The 17,131-nt window shown below is 40.6% G+C and overlaps 1 protein-coding gene across 2 annotated transcripts in view; it reads right to left on the bottom strand.

The window, feature by feature from the left end:
• Positions 1 to 5,120: 5,120 nt before the first annotated feature.
• PPP1R21 (protein phosphatase 1 regulatory subunit 21) overlaps positions 5,121 to 17,131 on the bottom strand; it is a 58,065-nt gene continuing 46,054 nt past the window's right edge. For both annotated transcript variants that reach the window (XM_014847922.3, XM_070512138.1), the window contains exons 17-22: positions 16,098 to 16,340; positions 12,740 to 12,772; positions 11,449 to 11,565; positions 9,186 to 9,284; positions 8,058 to 8,186; positions 5,121 to 5,768 (exon numbers count right to left, since the gene is read on the bottom strand). In XM_014847922.3, coding sequence (XP_014703408.1) covers positions 5,739 to 5,768; positions 8,058 to 8,186; positions 9,186 to 9,284; positions 11,449 to 11,565; positions 12,740 to 12,772; positions 16,098 to 16,340 — 651 coding nt within the window. In that variant the 3' untranslated portion in view covers positions 5,121 to 5,738. The remainder of the gene's footprint in view (positions 5,769 to 8,057; positions 8,187 to 9,185; positions 9,285 to 11,448; positions 11,566 to 12,739; positions 12,773 to 16,097; positions 16,341 to 17,131) is intronic.

A 17,131-nucleotide genomic window follows, 5' to 3' on the forward strand; every position in this document is an offset into this window, starting at 1 on the left:
ATTAAAGTTATAGAAGAGTTTAAAGCCTTTTAAGAACTGGGAGCAACTTCTAGGGTTAATGCTGCATGAAACAAAACTATAAACTGCACATTTTTTTTTTTTGGTCTGAGGATTTTTATTATAAAGAAGGCTTTAATTCATGGTCATTTGGAGAGAGCCTCTTGCTCCATCTGTTTTGGTGGCTTTCTTAGCTAATTGGTTCCTCATTTTACTTGTTTTTTTCTCACAGTTTTGTTTGGAAATAGTGCAGCCAAGTTTTTGTTTGTTTTGTTTTAATGGATAATGAACTTGGAAAGTGGTCATGTTGTTAAAAAGAATCTGTTAGCTTAACTGATAGAGTTAGTTTCTTACCCAAAGCAGTGGAGAATCCAGCTTTATCAGCTTTGAAAAGTGAGCAGTATTGCTTATAACAACATGATGGAGGTGGTGGTGAAAAATGGTGTAACAAGACACATGCTATTTATCAGCATTTCTCAAGCTGTGCTTGGAGGGTCTTTCCCCTCACCCACACCTGCGACAGAACATCAGTGTCACATCAGGGGGCACAGTGAACAGTGTCCCCTGGAGTCGTGCAGTCAGCTAACCATCACCCCCCACTCCTATTAAAGAGCCTTTTTTTTCTCATTTGGAATTTCTTATAATCCCAATTTTGATTAAAAACATATATCTTATATATGCATGAAAAGAGCAGGAATAAACAAAAATATTAATAGTTGAATCCCTACAAAAAGAGATGTGTGCTCTTGATAGTTTTTCTTATTTTCCAAATTTTCAACAATGAGTATGTGGTATTTAATCAAGAAAAAGTAGGAAATGTCGTTTTAATAAGTTCTAAAAACTCCATCTTCTCCAGGATGCAATGCATGATTAATTGAAAGTCCTTTTCTTGGGCTTCAGCTAACTCTCTGAGTCACTACTCTGTGCCTAGACTGAGAATTACCTCTTATTTTTCACTTTCCATGCCCCAAGAAGCCCAGACAGAACAGACAGCTCTTTTGAAAGATGCACTGCAACGGCAAGTAGAGGAACAGGGCAGTGACTGGAAGGGCTTGTGATGTGAGAGGGTGTTATTTAAGAGTGGGAGACACTTGATGCCCAGGAGGATGAGGAAGGGAGATCTCAAGACAGCAACAGCACTGCTAGCCGAGAGATCAACCGAGATGGCCTGGAGCAGGTCAGGGCTCTAGGAGGGGCTTCTTGAAGACGATGAAGCTAGTGGAACGCTCAACTGAGGCTGACTGCACTGAGAGGAGAGTTACACACCTGGGAGAGAATTTAGGAATAAATTAGTGATAAGTACCATAGAAAACATAGTAAATAATTTTTTTAAAAAGACACATATTAACTCCAGGAAAAACAAAGTTGTACAGGAAAGGAAAAGTAATCATAGTACATTACATGACTCAGCTACCAACAGCATTTGAATAATCATAATAAAGTATATAATGAATAGTGACCTAATCAAAATGTTGATGTAACTAGTTTGAAGACGGGAAAATAGAAAGCATCTATGTGTATGTATGTGAGTGGTGGGGTGGGGAAGGCAGATGAAACAGAGGCAAATCCTCATCTAACTGTGAAGTCAGTTGATAATGCCAACAGCAAAAGCAAACGCAGCATACAATTTGGAACTATGGAGACAGAGACCAAAACAGTGAGTGAAAGTGGTTTTCTCTTGGGGCAGGAAACGGGGGGGGGGGGGGGGGGGGGGATCAGAGGATTGTTTTTTTTGTTTTGCCTTGTTTTGTTTTTTCTTTGTAATAGTTATTTTAGAACAGTTTGACTCAAACTAAGTTCCTAATTTTAATAAAAATACAGACATTTAACAAACAAAAGTTACAGCCTCCATGTATTCTCTCTCACTTGCCGCCCTGAAACAAGCCCAGGGCAGGATGGACAACAGGACAGTCTGTGATGAAGCCTTTACATGATCACTGCTGTCTCACTATCAGGCCACCAGCTCCCAAGGGCAGCCAGCCTGTTGCACTTTTCACAATCGCCTCAGCACTGAGCGCACAGCAGACACTCGGCGCGTACTTGCTGAGTGAATGACAAGTTGGGTAAAACGGACTTAGAGGTCAGCACTCACCATCTCCACAGAGGTATGCACCCTTGAAGTATTGACAGGTGAAATGACCCCATGTCTGGGAATTGCCTTAAAATACTCTAGGAAAACAAGAAGTGTGGGAAAAAGATAAAGCAGGATTGGCAAAATGTGCATAACGAGTAATGGGATGTAAGGGTTTGTACTAGTCTCTCTACTTTTATGTATGTTAGAAAATTCCCTTATAAAAAGAGAAGTAACAACGTCATGGCATAAATATATTAAATTCAGAGTTTGGTAGTTAGGAAGGTTTGTACAACAGAGAATATGTAAAAAATATGCAGGGTCAGAGAAGAAAAAAAAAACGTGTCAAAGGCAAACCTTGTGCCAGGGCCATTAGCCCATGAAGCTACCTAAAGCTGATGGAAAGAAGGGGTAAGGGGCATATGCGTTAATGAAGACGTGCCAAGTTGAACGAAGTACTAGAGTTACTGAGAAATTTACTATTTTATCTTCCAAATATATAGTAACTGCAGGAATAGAACTGACTGTCCTCAATGTAAAAGGCTCACACTACAGGAGTGAATAATCCAGACTCTGGATTTGAATCCTGGCTCCACACGTACTGGATTTGTGACTGTGGACAAGTTGCTTAACCCTTCTTAGCCTTAGTTTTCTGTCTGTAAAATGAGGATAGTAATAGCACCAACGAGAAACATTTATAGGAGGTTTAAACGAAATAATGCATGTCAAGTCTTACCCATGCCTGACTTATGGTGAATGGTTAACAAACAGAGGTTATTATACGCCTTGGGAAGGGATTCTGCCAAGAGAGCAAAGATCCTAGCAGTTAAGCTAAGGGGGCAATTTTGCCAGGGAATCAACTGCACCCTCTACAGTCATGCCATCCCTCAGCTCTAGGAAACCTCCCAGGATGCACTGACCCTTACAGAATGGCCAAGCACTCCCCAAGTACTGCCCACAGGTCAATGCGGCCAGATGCGATGCAGGGCAATAGGGGCGGCTGGTCGGAGAGCTCAGGCAGCTCACAGCTGATGGGAGATACAAGTCTCAGCCACCAAAGCAGAGAGGAAAACAATCCCAAGATTCATGCTGTCTCCAAGAGAAAAACAGGCCCATCACTCAGGAGAAGTGAAACTTTTCTTGACCCAGAGGTCTATGGGTTTTCATAAACGTGGAGGGAGAGTACACTGGGGTGTGGAAGGGAATGAGGAGAAAGTGAGCAAAGGTCGGCTGTAGTGTCTTGCAGGTACATACACTGCTGGACCGGGCCCAGCAGGCACTGAGGAGCCACGGTGAAGGCTTTCCATCAGCAAAATGGCTCTGCAGAGATATGTTTTAGAAAATGGTCTGGTAAAAGGGGTGGGAGGTCTGGAGTACAGGAAGACCAGATGTCCAGACAATAGGGAGCCAGGGCTCAAGTTAAGGCATCAAGTAAGGAGAGGTCAGAACTGAGAGACGCTGCAAAGGCAGGAAGATTCAATAAGACAAGACAACCAACGAGACATGCGAGGCGAGGAGGAGTCAAAGGTGACTCCCGGTCTCCGGCTAAGTTACAACTCAGTGGAAGCTAGTTGTCCCTCCCTTGGTCTTGCCTCTGTCAAGTTTGTTCAGGCCCAAATTCTTGGCTTCATCTTTGACTTCTCTCTTTCTCTCACTCTCCACATCCCATCCAATCAACATTCACTCAACAAAGAGTCACTCAGTGCCAGGTAGGGTTCTAGGTTCAAGGACAGCAGTGAACAAACCAGATCAAAAGCCTGCCTTCATGGAGCTCTGTCTTCTAGAGGTGGAGGCAGGCAATAAATAAGATAAATAAGCCAAGTGTATTGTGTGTTGGATTAAGATAAGTATAAGGAGTAAAATAAAGCAGAGAAGAGTAATAGGAGTGTAGGCAGAAAGAGCTGCAATTTTAGATAAGTCTGTAGACAACTCTATCTTCAAAATAAATCCAGAAACAGATGTCACACAATGTTTACTGCCACCAGCAAGTCCAGGTCACGATCATCTCTCAACAGCCCCTCTTACTGCAATGGCCTCCTAAGGGGTTTCTCTGCTTCTACCCTTACTTCCCACAATCTAATCTCAACATAGCAGCCGACGATCCCATTAAAACATAAGCCCGATGACGTCCCTCCTTTGTCCAAAATCCTCCAAAAAATGAATAGAAATAGACTAAAAATGCCAAAAGGAGTGTCACAGAACACAGAAATGCCAAGGCCTGGCAGGGGCTGGACACCCTGAGTTTATGGTGGAGCTCATTAGCTTGGTTATTTGCTGTTTCCCTCACAGTGCCCAGGGGCTCAGGTGCAGTGAGAACAGCTGGTCAGTGACAGAGAACTGGAAATGAGCAAGTCACAGAAAACAGAAGGGGCAAAGGGGCTGGGGACCTGAAGGGCCAGAGAGAATGGGGCTGAGGTGACTCACCCAGAGATCCTCAGGCAGGATCCAAACACTTTCCTTACTGTGCAGATCGGGCCTAACAACCAGATTCTCTCTACAGCAGGGAGCCAAGGACATGGGGCAGAGGCCAAGGAGCACAAAGGGAAGTTGGTGGTGAGCTCTCAGGTGAACGAGAATAAAGCATTCTGGAGGGTGACTAGCAACTGCCTAGAGAAGAGGCTCATGGCAGATGGAGCTACAGGCAGTGAGGTAGGGAGGAAGGGGTTTCAGCAACATCTCAACTAATCTGGGTATTTGGACATGGGGTGAAATGGCTCTGTGCAAGCAACTCAGAAGAAAGGAGCAATATACTTAGAACCTTGGGAATGGGGTGCTGGGAGAGACACCACTGAGGTGTACACTGAAATGACACAATGTTTATGAAATAAACCCAGGGGAGCCTGAAAGAGCTCAGGGCCCTTGCTTGAAGTATGGTTACAAGTACCTCTCAAGGTAAAACTCAAAGCCTTATAAAGGATTAACCATACAGTTATTCCACTTTGGGGAACTAGAAAGATTACATCTAAGTCAATTGGGATTTGGTAAATTGTGTAAAGCATACTTTAGTAGGTTTTAATTTCCTTTATCAGATTTTCATAGAGAGACTGAAAGATTGATATAAGTAAGAATTTATTGACATCAATTTCTTAAGCTATTATTCCAACACAGAGAGGATACTGAAGAGCTGAAGACAATGATAATAAACCCACAAGATCTGAAGTTTTCAAGGCCCACTCCCTCCACGAGAGAGAGAGAGAAGATATGAATATGTCTTCAAAAAGAATCTGGAGACTGCTTTCAATTGTAGCAAGAAGTAATGACAGTTTGACAATTTAAGCATTTTATCCAGAAACATATATCTATTTCATAGATACCAAATCAATTACCATATAATTGAGTTTGAAAATATACAAAATATTTTTCTTACATACTGAAATTAAAACCTAATTTTAAAAAGTGCACAGTAAAAACAGCATAAGGAAACCTACAATATCCATGGTATATGTATTGTTTTCCATTTTACTGTCAACATCGAACTCTGTATTTGCCTTACTGGTTACAAATATACTTTAAATGGTTGAAGGCCATGTACAACACTGACTACTTGACTAGGTCCGACCACACTCCAGCTCCCTGAAGGCGGCCAGCACTGGACGTGGAGCCTCGCCCTGCGTTCCGTGCAGCAGCAGCAGCAGCTCTGGAAAGACGTCGCCAACCAGCTATGTGTCAACTATCGACTCTTGTTTTTTTTAGAATTTCCCTGTGCAAAGAAAATATCAACAATAAGAACACAAACTTTTAGAAAAATAATTCACACAGTTTAGAGACCGAACTGTCTGGAAGCCATATTTCACTGAGGAAAACTTGAGCTTCCAAGAAGGGAATAGCTGACAAGCTTACATTGTTAACTTTTATTCGTAACCGCAAAGCAGTTTGTTCGTTTTAACTCTCCCCACTTTCTATGCCCGTGGACCTGGGGGCTGAAGAGAACCAATAAAGAAAGAAAAGAAAGCTATCTTGGATTTATTAAACCTCAAACTTCATTTCGTTCCAAAGTCAAAGGAGTTTATGATTTCATGAAGCTAAAAAAATTCTCCAGCCTAAACATGTTTCTTTGTTGTTCAAATAAGCACCTCTTAAAGGTCTTAATAGGTACTAATTTTGAATAAGTGCCAACTAACATCCCAACGGCAATGACTGTCTGTCAAAGGAAGCTGAGATACTGGTTGGGAACAAGTTAGGGGGAAGATGTCTTAACTTATCCCCAATTGCTTCACATACGGAGATTCGGACTTTCCAGTTTTGCGTAACTTTTCTTCTTTCTGGAGAAGTTCACTTTTTAGGAAAACATTCTAATTCAATTCCTATACTTAACTATTAGGTACAGATACTTTTTTTTCATGTAAGTGGGACATGCTTGCAGAATACAAACATGAAGACCAAGATAACAGCAAACCAATGGTTTCAAGATGTTTATTTGGTCTCCCATGGAGACCATGTCAACTCAGCCAAAAGATGATGCTACAGCAATCTAAATTACTAATAAACGAGGGAAAAAGCAAAATATAGGGATCCCAGAATAATCAAAGAAAGGTTAACAATACAGACTACAAAGTGAAGAAGGATCTCTAACTCAGTGTCTTATTAATGACAGATATTTTAAGGACTAGATTAAAAAGTTGAGAGGGCTTCAAAATTCCCTACTTCTAAAGTAGCTGCAATACAATTACCTTCCAGACAACGAGCTTCGCTGTACTCGACATTAACCCTTCTCAATTCAGAACTGAAGGCCTTCTGCAGCTCTGAAGTCTGAGGAGTTTCCCTACAATCACTGCTACTCTTTTTCAAATGTTAGCTGCTAAGGCAGGCTTTCTCATACCACTCACATTAATGTGTGTGCTTTCTACGTGCGTCAGCTATTGGCCTGCTGGAGTATCAGGATGCCAAAAGGGTTAAAGGAAGCATTCTTCAAGAGGACCCACTGCCCACCCCCTACTTCTAAGCTCAAGTTTCCCAAAGCACAAATAACTGGAGAACCATAATCAGAACCACATTGGCTGGTTAAAATCATCACAAGATGTCCCAGAAAAGCATCATGGACACTCTCTGAAGCAGCCAGCTGCCAATCAATATCATGAAACTACACTGAGAAACAAAATTACATAATGCAGATTCCAATGCATTAACATGATATATTTTCCAAGGAGACGGCAACTGAGCAGAATGCTGCTGTGCATGACCACTAGCAGCAGATGCCAAAATAAAGCTCTGGTTTGTTCTCTATTACCTCTCCATTGCTAACACATAGCAGGAACTCAATAAACACCTGCTAGATCAATAAGGGGCAGTAGTGGGTTTCAAAGCGCACAGGCTGGAGACAGTAAATCCAGGCTGGTGGTGGTATAGCATTGTCTGAATTATTAGAATGTACCAAGCATCTGAGATGATGCATGGAACCAAGCCCCTGGCCTCCTAAAGCCTACCTGTCATGGTTAAAGAGCATATACATTATGTTACAACAAAGAGACATGGTATAGGGATATGTATTTCAACATAAAAATGCAAACCAATATCTACTGACCCAAGCCTGGTTAAGCAGAGGCTTTATGGGAAATGAAATCAATGAAATATTTGGAATTAAAAGGACAAGACATTCCTAGGCTATATGGATATGTATGAGAATAAATTTGCTGAAGAAGGTTGCTCTTCAACAGCACCATTTTAGATTCATATAAATAGAGAGTAATCCCTCTTACAAATAAATGCTCTAAGAGTCTCCCCAATTCATAACAACAGTAGCAGAAATGCCAAAGAGCAAGGGACACAGTATTAGGGCCTTAGAGGTCACCTCTTCTCTCAACTCATAATTCAGTCAAAGAATCTTAATTTGACTTTTGGCTAAGAGGACAAGTGATATTAAGAAAAATGATTTATAAACGCTTTAAATCTCTTAACCTTTTGCTCCTGAAATGCACAGCAATGAAATATATTAAATACATTAAATATTAAATATTACCCTGCCGAGAGACTCCCTGCCCCGCCCCCCTACCTTGCTGGACATCTTTAGTGTGTCAATCTCTTCTCTCTGTTTAGATAACGTCTCGTTCATGCTGCACAGGTGGTCACTCATCATACTTAACTGATCCTCGTAACTCCTCTTGGTAGTTGTCAGCTCATCCTAAAGGGCAAAGGAAAAGAAGAACAAAAGAAAAATCAAAGCCCCACTAGTCCTACCACTCTAAGCTTTTTTCAATTCATAAAAGACATTTTGGAAAAGCAACCTATCAAAATGACCTATCTGATCAATTAACATGAAGGTTAAGCAAAAGGCCCAATAAGAGAACAAAGCTAAAAGAAGTGGGGGAAAAGTTTTTCTCAGCCTTCAAAATATGTTCTGAATTTCTTTGTAAAAATGAGTTTCCTTCTACGCCAGGTATAAAACTGTCACAAAAACAAGAGGGCTACATGATCTTTCCAAATCTCCTCAGGCTTCCGAGCCTTTGGGTGGTGGGAAGTCTGTCTTGGCACATCCCACCATCCCAGCACCTCCTGAAGGACCCACAGGGCAGGACCCTCCGTGGAAGAAGCACCTTTGTCTCTCTTGCCGTCTCTCATGCTCTCTGGCCGCTTAAAATCTAACCCTGTGCTCTTGGCTAATCTGATAAACTAATCTGAAACTAGGAGGAAGTGGGTGCCCCTAGGCCAATGTGCTTTTTCTTTGCCTGTATCATGTTTATATTTAATAGAGGCTTTCTGGAAACAAAGCAGTGAGTAAGGAGGACTATTCTGCAGCCCTACTGTTCGGTTTAGGTCAGTTTTACGAATCAGTAAAGAGAAGGAACAGGGTGCTCTAAACAGAACAAGCTTATAGCCCTCCATGATGAGATTAACAGAGGAGGAGAAAAAAGAAGGACTATGGGTAAATAAGCATTGTTTAAGGAAATGCTGACTAGAAGAGAAACAAACAATACAGCCACTTTTTGCCTGACATAAGTAAGACGTTACTTTAAAATGAATTAGAAATAAAGTGGTTAGAAAAACGTACGTCTGGAGGTCGAATGCCACTAACTTCAGAAAGGAAATGCTGACTTTGCTATCCAAGAATTTTCAATGACATAAAAACATATTAAATTTCAAAAACACATTAAAACTGCTAGGGTAACACTTGTGGACCCACCTGAAGTCTGCTGATGTTCTGACTGGCTGCTTTCATCTCTTCTGTCAGGGCCTCTTTAGACTTTTCAGCCAAGGCCAGTCTTTTAGAGAGTGCTCGGCACTGTGAAACCAGAAAACATCCCATGATCCCAGGAGCATCTCCCAAAGGCACATTTACTTCAGAGAAGGTCACCAGAAAACAATCGCCAAAGCCAAAAGCCCTTCCTCCTCTCCCTCTCTCTCCCTTCCTCCCACAAATATCTGACTACCTACAGGCCTTGGACCACACATTAGCATACACGTAAGGAAGATGTGGTCCCCACTCTCATCACTTTAATAAGGAAAAACAAGTCGACTGTCCCAAGTTCATTATTGTTTTTTTCCTGGCTCTAGCCTGATGACCAGTGGTTACGAAAACCATAAGAAGTTTTCACATTTACCCAGGATTCATTTATACTCACACTGGATGAGAAAGGGAATGGTTATTTCAAAAGTTATCAATGGCTTCTGACCATGCAACATGGATCCTAAGATACTTTTCTCGTGTTTTAAATCCTTTATTAGAGACCACATTCATTATAGGAACAATTAGAGCTTTACAGTCCTATTCTACAGATTATGCTCTATCTACATGGAAAAAAAAGTAAGTGTGGGACTGTGAAGATCCCAGCTGCTTTCTCTGGGGTTCTACTAAACCTAGACTATCCAGAGACAGAGCGGATCAAGAAGAAAAAAGAAAAATTCTAGTCCACACTGTTGTTCAAAGAGGGTATGCCATTAAAAGGATCACTAAACTTTCCGATAAGGCCATGAGACTGACAAGGAGGATCTGTTGAGACATATTTGAACGCTGTGTCGACATCAGAGGCTCAGACTAACCATTCCAGTAAAGCCGTACAGGGGGTCACCATTTCCTGTTTACACACTGGGAAAAACTAGGACAATTTAAAAATTCTTGTATCACAATTGTAGTGAAGACATTTACTAAGATAAGCAAATCTCTGGGAAATAAAACAGCCTCAGAAATCCCCCATTTGCTCATAAGTTCCTCACAAGAGAATTTCAGGAGTTTTCAGTCAACCAAATCAACCACCCTCAATTAACCAAACAACTACTGTGTGCTCAGTACTGAACCTGAAAAAGAGGGAGAGAGTTCTGCAAGGCACGGGTCCTCATGAAGATGATAATCAAGTCTGGGACACTAACTCGAAAGGCAGTTAGGGATCCAAACAAGGACACGATTATGTACTGCACAGCGTGGCTCAGAGTGGAAGCACTACGGCAGTTCCACTGTAGGTCAGCCCTGCTGTCCACCCCACTGTCTACAGTCCAACATGCTGCCACTATCAATCAACTTCTCACACATGTATGCAGCGGTTGCTTATCAACAACAATGACCTAGGCACATCATTTACTTTAGCAGGAAAAAAAGAAGCAAAGCTTCTAGCAGCTGGCCTCCCATCAACCCCTCCATCTCCAGAGTATGGAGAAAATCTCAGTCAGGTCCCAACAAGGGGGTCGTCTTTTCTTTTTCAATTTCTTTAATAATTTTAAGCATTATCACTCTCCGTTTGCCATCTATAACTGACCTTTTAATACCAAGTTTCAAATGAGAGACCTCACACATATTCCTATATGTTGGACGACTTCCATTCTATCATCATTTGTTTCTTACGCTTGGATATCTATACTTTCTTCCTCCATTTTTTCCCCTTCTAATCTAGGAATTGTGTATAATTGTTTTTCTAATTCTCTTAAGAAATGAATTGTTTGGGGAAGGGAGAAGAAAATGTAACAAAAAGTAAGATTTTCTATCTTAAAAGTTGAAAAAGGTTATATTTTTGATTTTATCATTTACAGGAATTCATTTCCACAAACCGTCATTTAAAAACTGGAGAGTACTTTTTTAAAAAAAGGCATATTTTGCTTCTTCATTTCCCTATACAAAACTTCCTTGACTTTTGTCTACCTGCCTATAACTCTCTAAAACAAGCATGTAATTTGTAACGATAATGCTCTAAAACATACATTATGTGGCCATAGGAAAGGCTACCAGTTAGTCTCTCAGCATTTTTCTGCAACTTAGAGATGACAAATCAGTCCTATATTTATTGAAATGAAGATTTTTAATTGGTATACAGACCAATCAAGATGAACTCCAAATAAACTCATATGGATGCAAAGACTGACTTCTCTCTCCTAGTGAACAGCAGAGACCAGGACAGTGACCTAATTCCTGAAGGGGTTAGGAAAAAACCACCAAATCTGATTAACTCTCCACTCACCTCAGCATAAAAATGCACTGACTTACTGTCAGCCAGCTGCAGCTGCGACGTCAGTTCCACTATCCTCGCCATGTAGTGATTTTTAATTAAGTCTTCACGAGATTCCACGTCTGGAACCTAAATAGAGCACACATAAATAAATAAATGCCACTGAGACGAAGCAGTTCTGGAAGAAAAGGTTAATGTCACTTTAGAAAAAAGAAAGACAACATTTTGTCTATTTTCATTTGAAATTGGATGGGAAATTATAGTTTTCCCATCCCTTGAAGAAACTTCAGACAGGCAGGTAAATGTATATTCCAAATTTCTTCCATTCAGCATCCTGCCTATCTCAGAGTGAAGCTGTGGCTTTAAGAAAACAGCACAAGTGTAGTACTGGGAAGCCCAGGAGCACTGGGGCCATATCCCTCCTTCTAGCTTCTATTAGTCACGAATCTGACTTTCAAAATCACCATCTGTCTGACTTCTACGTCCTCCTCTGATTAGAAGAGAGCAAGAGAAAAGGGAGCATCTACTGGAACCCCTAAAACCTGAACATTCTTTTTCCCCCCAATTATCTTACGAGAGCTCTAAGCTCTTAAACATACTAACAAATTAAACTATTTCTATAATGAACAGTTTATGGCACTTGTCCCAGACTACTACTTCTAGTTACTCTAGCAATGACACACTATTGAGTTTAGTTTAAAAATATGCAGAAATTCAAGATTACCTAAACTATAATGCCAATAAGGACTCAAAAAATTTACGAACCTACTTGAACTATATTTACCAGTTTGCCATATTGAGCAGTAAGCTGAATGACTTTGGTGTCTCTGAACGTTTATAAAGTTACATCTTATAATATTTCAAAACTCAAATGTGCAAACCTATCTGACAAGCCAAATCTGACCTGGGTTCACTCACTTGAGGGCTGGAAAGAACCAGCAAGCACACTGTTCACCAAGGCCCTGAAAAGCCCTGCTTCCCCAGCCTGCCCATTGCGAGGGCTAACAGCTCTCGCCTCACACAGCATGCCTGCAAGCTGATGGCCGAGCTCATGCCACACCTTGTCAAACTGCCAAACCAAGTCATTCAACAAGGCAATTATAAAAACAGGCTATAATCTGTTGGTGACAATTAAAATAGAACCAGAGAGAAAAGCAACATAGATCCACTGATGGAGGGGGAAAACATTGGCTCCACTTTGCTGGAATCGTCAGAAAACACAATTAGACTTTTGCAGGACTTTGTCAAGAAACATGCAGCCACATATTTACTGACAAACAACATGATGCCAAGCACATATTACCTCGCCATCAGACGTCCTGGTTAAAATTCCAATCTAGAACATAAGGGAAAAAAATCTTTAGAACAGACTGTTTACAAACACAATAGTTTAAACACGTGTAATATTTTCTCTTCTCGGTTTACACGGTTTCAAAGCGCCCTGGGAGTGGAGTACTAGAAGAGCACTCTCAGACGGTCCTTTACTCCAAGGAAGCTGTGCCTGCAGATGGTAACTGCGTTTGTTATCTGTGCCATGAGGCGGTAATGGATAACGGTCATCACTACTTCCTCTATCCAAATGCTGTTAACCATTGTCACTGAAATCCAACAAACTGTCTCGGAAGAGCGAGAGGAAGAACAGCTTTTGAAAGCATCTTGTCATTTCTATGCCTATTTCCAAACCAGTAGACACGAAGGGGTAAAGACAGTTTTCTAGTGACCATAATAACTAACAACTAACTAAGCATTCCACATGGAACACACAAATAAATATTCTGGCTAAAAATTCAAAAGGAGAAAGAAGAAATACACTTTGATATAATGTTACTATATCAAAACATATCATTATGTCAAATGTATATTATATCAAATGTTACATTATACCAAAATGTAATCTTAGACACATTAAAGTGCTGTCGGGTTTTTAAAACTTGCTTTTGTGCATTAAGATTTTAAAAATCTTAATGAATACTGAAATCTTCCATGAATACTGTTTTCAGGTTATTTTTCAAGGTGGAAGGGCATGTGCTTGGGCACAACAACTTAAACTATTGGAAACTCAGTTTCAATGGATTCTATTAATCAGAGATGATGCTCAATAAAGTTTTCACACATTCTAAATAATATCTTCAAGAGTATTACTCTTAACAGTGAGCAGTATATCAACTGAATGTGTGCTAATGAATGTTATGCCCACCTAGCTGTAAAAGTATCTTTTATGAGACTTTTTTTAATAGAAGAGCCATAATTTTATACTCACTGAAGCAAGGGTAGCAATTAATCTTTCAGTTAAAAACTGTTTACTGTAACATGCCAATCACTTAATTTTATATTTTCAAATATGAGTACATTTGGCATCTATTCTGCCTCCCCACCCTCACTCCCGTCCTCCGGGTTATGGTTTGAGAATGTAGGACAGCACACAGCTCCTCTGTACAGATGCTGATCCAAGCTCTTCTTCCATTAGATTGAAAGCAACTAAGGGAGAGGAACAGATTCCATTATACAGACTAGACTGTGAAAATGAAAGGAGGCTGACAATGTCTCGGGCCTCTGATCCTGACCACCAAAGACAATGCCCCCAACCAGAGTTCACAGAAAATGTGGCAAATGTAGCATCTCAACTGTACCTTAAGTAAGAGGGGGAAAAAGAAAGGCTGAAATGTGGAAACATCTAGGTAGGGAGAAAATGCCGTCTCTTTTTATCTCTATTGTCTCCAGGTCATTTTTGGCAGGAATCTGCCATGTGTAGAAGAGAAGGAGAGTGACGTGGTGAGACCCTTCTCTCCACCTGAAATACTCTTTTCCTGCCTTAGACTCCTGCTCACTTTGAGACACACTCACATTACCTCTTCTGTGACGTCCTCCTGGAGTCCTCCAGGGACTTCCTCTGTGATCCCAAAGCACTCTGTATAGGGGTCACTATAGAATCATCCTGTGAGCATGGTGTCCAGTCAAGTCAAAACTCTTGAGAAGTTTGGTTTATGTTTTTTGCTTTTCTAAAAATTTTAATTCTTTTTTTCTCCCCTATATTTTATTACGAAAATTTTCAAACATGCAGAAAATTGGGGAAAAAATACAATAAACATCTGTATATCTACCATCTACAATAAATAATTAACATTTTGCCACATCTGCTTTATTTATCTATGTGTGTGTGTATATGTATTTTTTTTTTTTTTTTGCTGAGGAAGATTCACCCTGAGCTAACATCTATGCCAATCTTCCTCCACTTTGTATGTGGGTCACTGCCACAGCATGGCTGACCAGTGGTACAGGTCTGCACCCAGGATCCGAATGCATGAACCCAGGCTGCCAAAGTGGACCACGCCAAACTTTAACCACTATGCCCTGGGGTCGGCCTCTGTGTGTCTATATTTTTTCTGAATAATCTGAAAGTAAATTGCAGACATTATGCCATCTTACCCTAAGTACTCTGGCATTTATCTCCAAAAACTAAGATATTCTCCTAAATAATGATACCATTATCACACCTAAGAAAATTAAGACCAATCCAAGTTTCTGACACTGCTAAGGTGCAATAAGGTCTGAACACATCTTGAAAATAAAAGTTGGCTTGTACGTTTTACTATCAGGTATGTTCTGAATCAGACGCAAGGTCAGTCTGAGAAAGACCACCACATGCTCTGCAACAGCATCAGTGAGCTGCAGGGATAAAGTCGCGTGCCTCAGGCCAGGGTCCTCAAGAAGCGCCACAGCTCTCCTCACGCTCCTCAGAAAGCACTTGTAAATTACACCTACTGGGACCCTTTTCATTATGAGAGCTTTGTTTTTCCTTCCTGATTTCTCTTTTCCTAGACTTTCTAATTTTTTTTACAGTAGGCAAAATATTATAAATAGAAAACTTTTCTCGAAGTACTTTGAATTCTGTAACTCCAATGGAGATGTTTCTTCACCTTCTAAGTCACTGCAGTTAAACACAGAGTTTCCTGCCAGTATACTGCTTTAGGAAATACAATTAGCCTGATGGGCTTCTGTGTTATATGTATGTTGTAAAGCTTTCTACTATCTACGAATATACCATATTATTGGTTAAAAATGGTATTCAGTGATCATTTCTATAAAAGTTAGGCATTTAGCCCTTGGTCAGAAACATAATCCCACATTACAAATGTTTTCATGGAAAAACAGAATCATCTTTAATTTGACTTATTATATCTCTTCCAGGAACACAGCCCTCACCATGGGAAGACTCATGTAAAATCAAAAGGAATTTAATGGAGTTGCTTTTTTTTTCTTTTAAAGATTGGCACCTGAGCTGTTGCCAATCTTTTTTTTTTTTTTTCTGCTTTTTCTCCCCAAATCCCCTCAGTATACAGTTGTATATTTTAGTTGTGGGTCCTTCTAGCTGTGGCATGTGGGACGTTGCCTCAACATGACCCAATGAGCGGTGCCATGTCCATGCCCAGGATCCAAACCGGCGAAACCCGGGGCCACCGAAGCAGTGTGTGTGAATTTAACCACTCGGCCATGGGGCCAGCCCCCTGGAGTTGCTTTTTGAAGGAAGCATACTGGTTACCAATCTGCTTTTGGATGCATGTGGATTATTCCTGTTCTAAACTGACGTGTAACTTAGATGGTTAACATTGAACACTAGGTTAGATCCTCACCAATTAGCATGAAAAAAAGAAGACACTTACCAGACTGGTGCTGTGGACGGGGTCCAGCACAGCTTTGGCTGAGGCTTCCTCCTGGCCCGTAGCATTCACCATGGTGGCATTTTCCTGGGACGGCCCAGCCACCTGCCCACTACTTGTACTCTTCAGCTTATCTGCAATTCGCTGGTTTTCTTTCTCCAGCTTGATTTTGGCTAATTGTGCTTCCAACATCCAATGTTCTTTTTCCTGCTCCAGTTTAGAAATCTTCTCCAAACTCTGCTGAACCTTGAAAGCAACAGAGAGTTCCAGACCTTAGAGGATGATGCAGACAGAACTTAGTGGCCAACTTAGTAAAGAACCTACTTTATAGAATGTAAACCAAACTACTTCACAGAAGTGAAAACAAAAAAGCTTGACCCTGGAATAGGGAAATATTTACTAAACAGGATACAAAAAGCATAAGCATATAGTGAGAAATTGGACTATAGTAAAATCAAAAATATCTATTCATGGTATCAATAAAAGAGTGAAAAGGAAAGCCACAAAGTGGAAGAAGCAGCATGTATCCAACAGAGGACTAATATACAGAACATACAAAGAATTTCTACAAATAGAAAAAAAATAACGATTTGAACAGACACTTGAACAAGACTATAAACATTTAAAAAAAGGTACTCAATGTCACTTATTTATCAAGGAAAAGCAAGTTAAAACCACTCGATTAAAATAAAGAAGATAGAAAGTACAAAGGTGGGCATGTTTGTGGACTAATTGGAACTGTCATAAGGCGCTGAGAGGAGTGGAATTTGGGACAAACACTTGGAAAAACTATTTGACAGGATCTTTTAAAACTGAGCATATCATATCCTATGACCCAGCAATTCCACTTCTAGGTACATCCCCAGTAGAAATGCATGCATGTTTACAAAAGACACGGATAAGAATGCTCACAGCAGCACTATGACAGCCAAACACTTGAAACTACCCAAATCCTCACAAGCAGTGAGAACGGATATAGTATGTATATTCACACAACAAAATACCCAACTGCAATAAAATGGACAGATTACAACTAC

The sequence above is a fragment of the Equus asinus genome, chromosome 6 (genome assembly GCF_041296235.1).
Source record: "Equus asinus isolate D_3611 breed Donkey chromosome 6, EquAss-T2T_v2, whole genome shotgun sequence".
Lineage (NCBI taxonomy): Eukaryota > Metazoa > Chordata > Mammalia > Perissodactyla > Equidae > Equus > Equus asinus.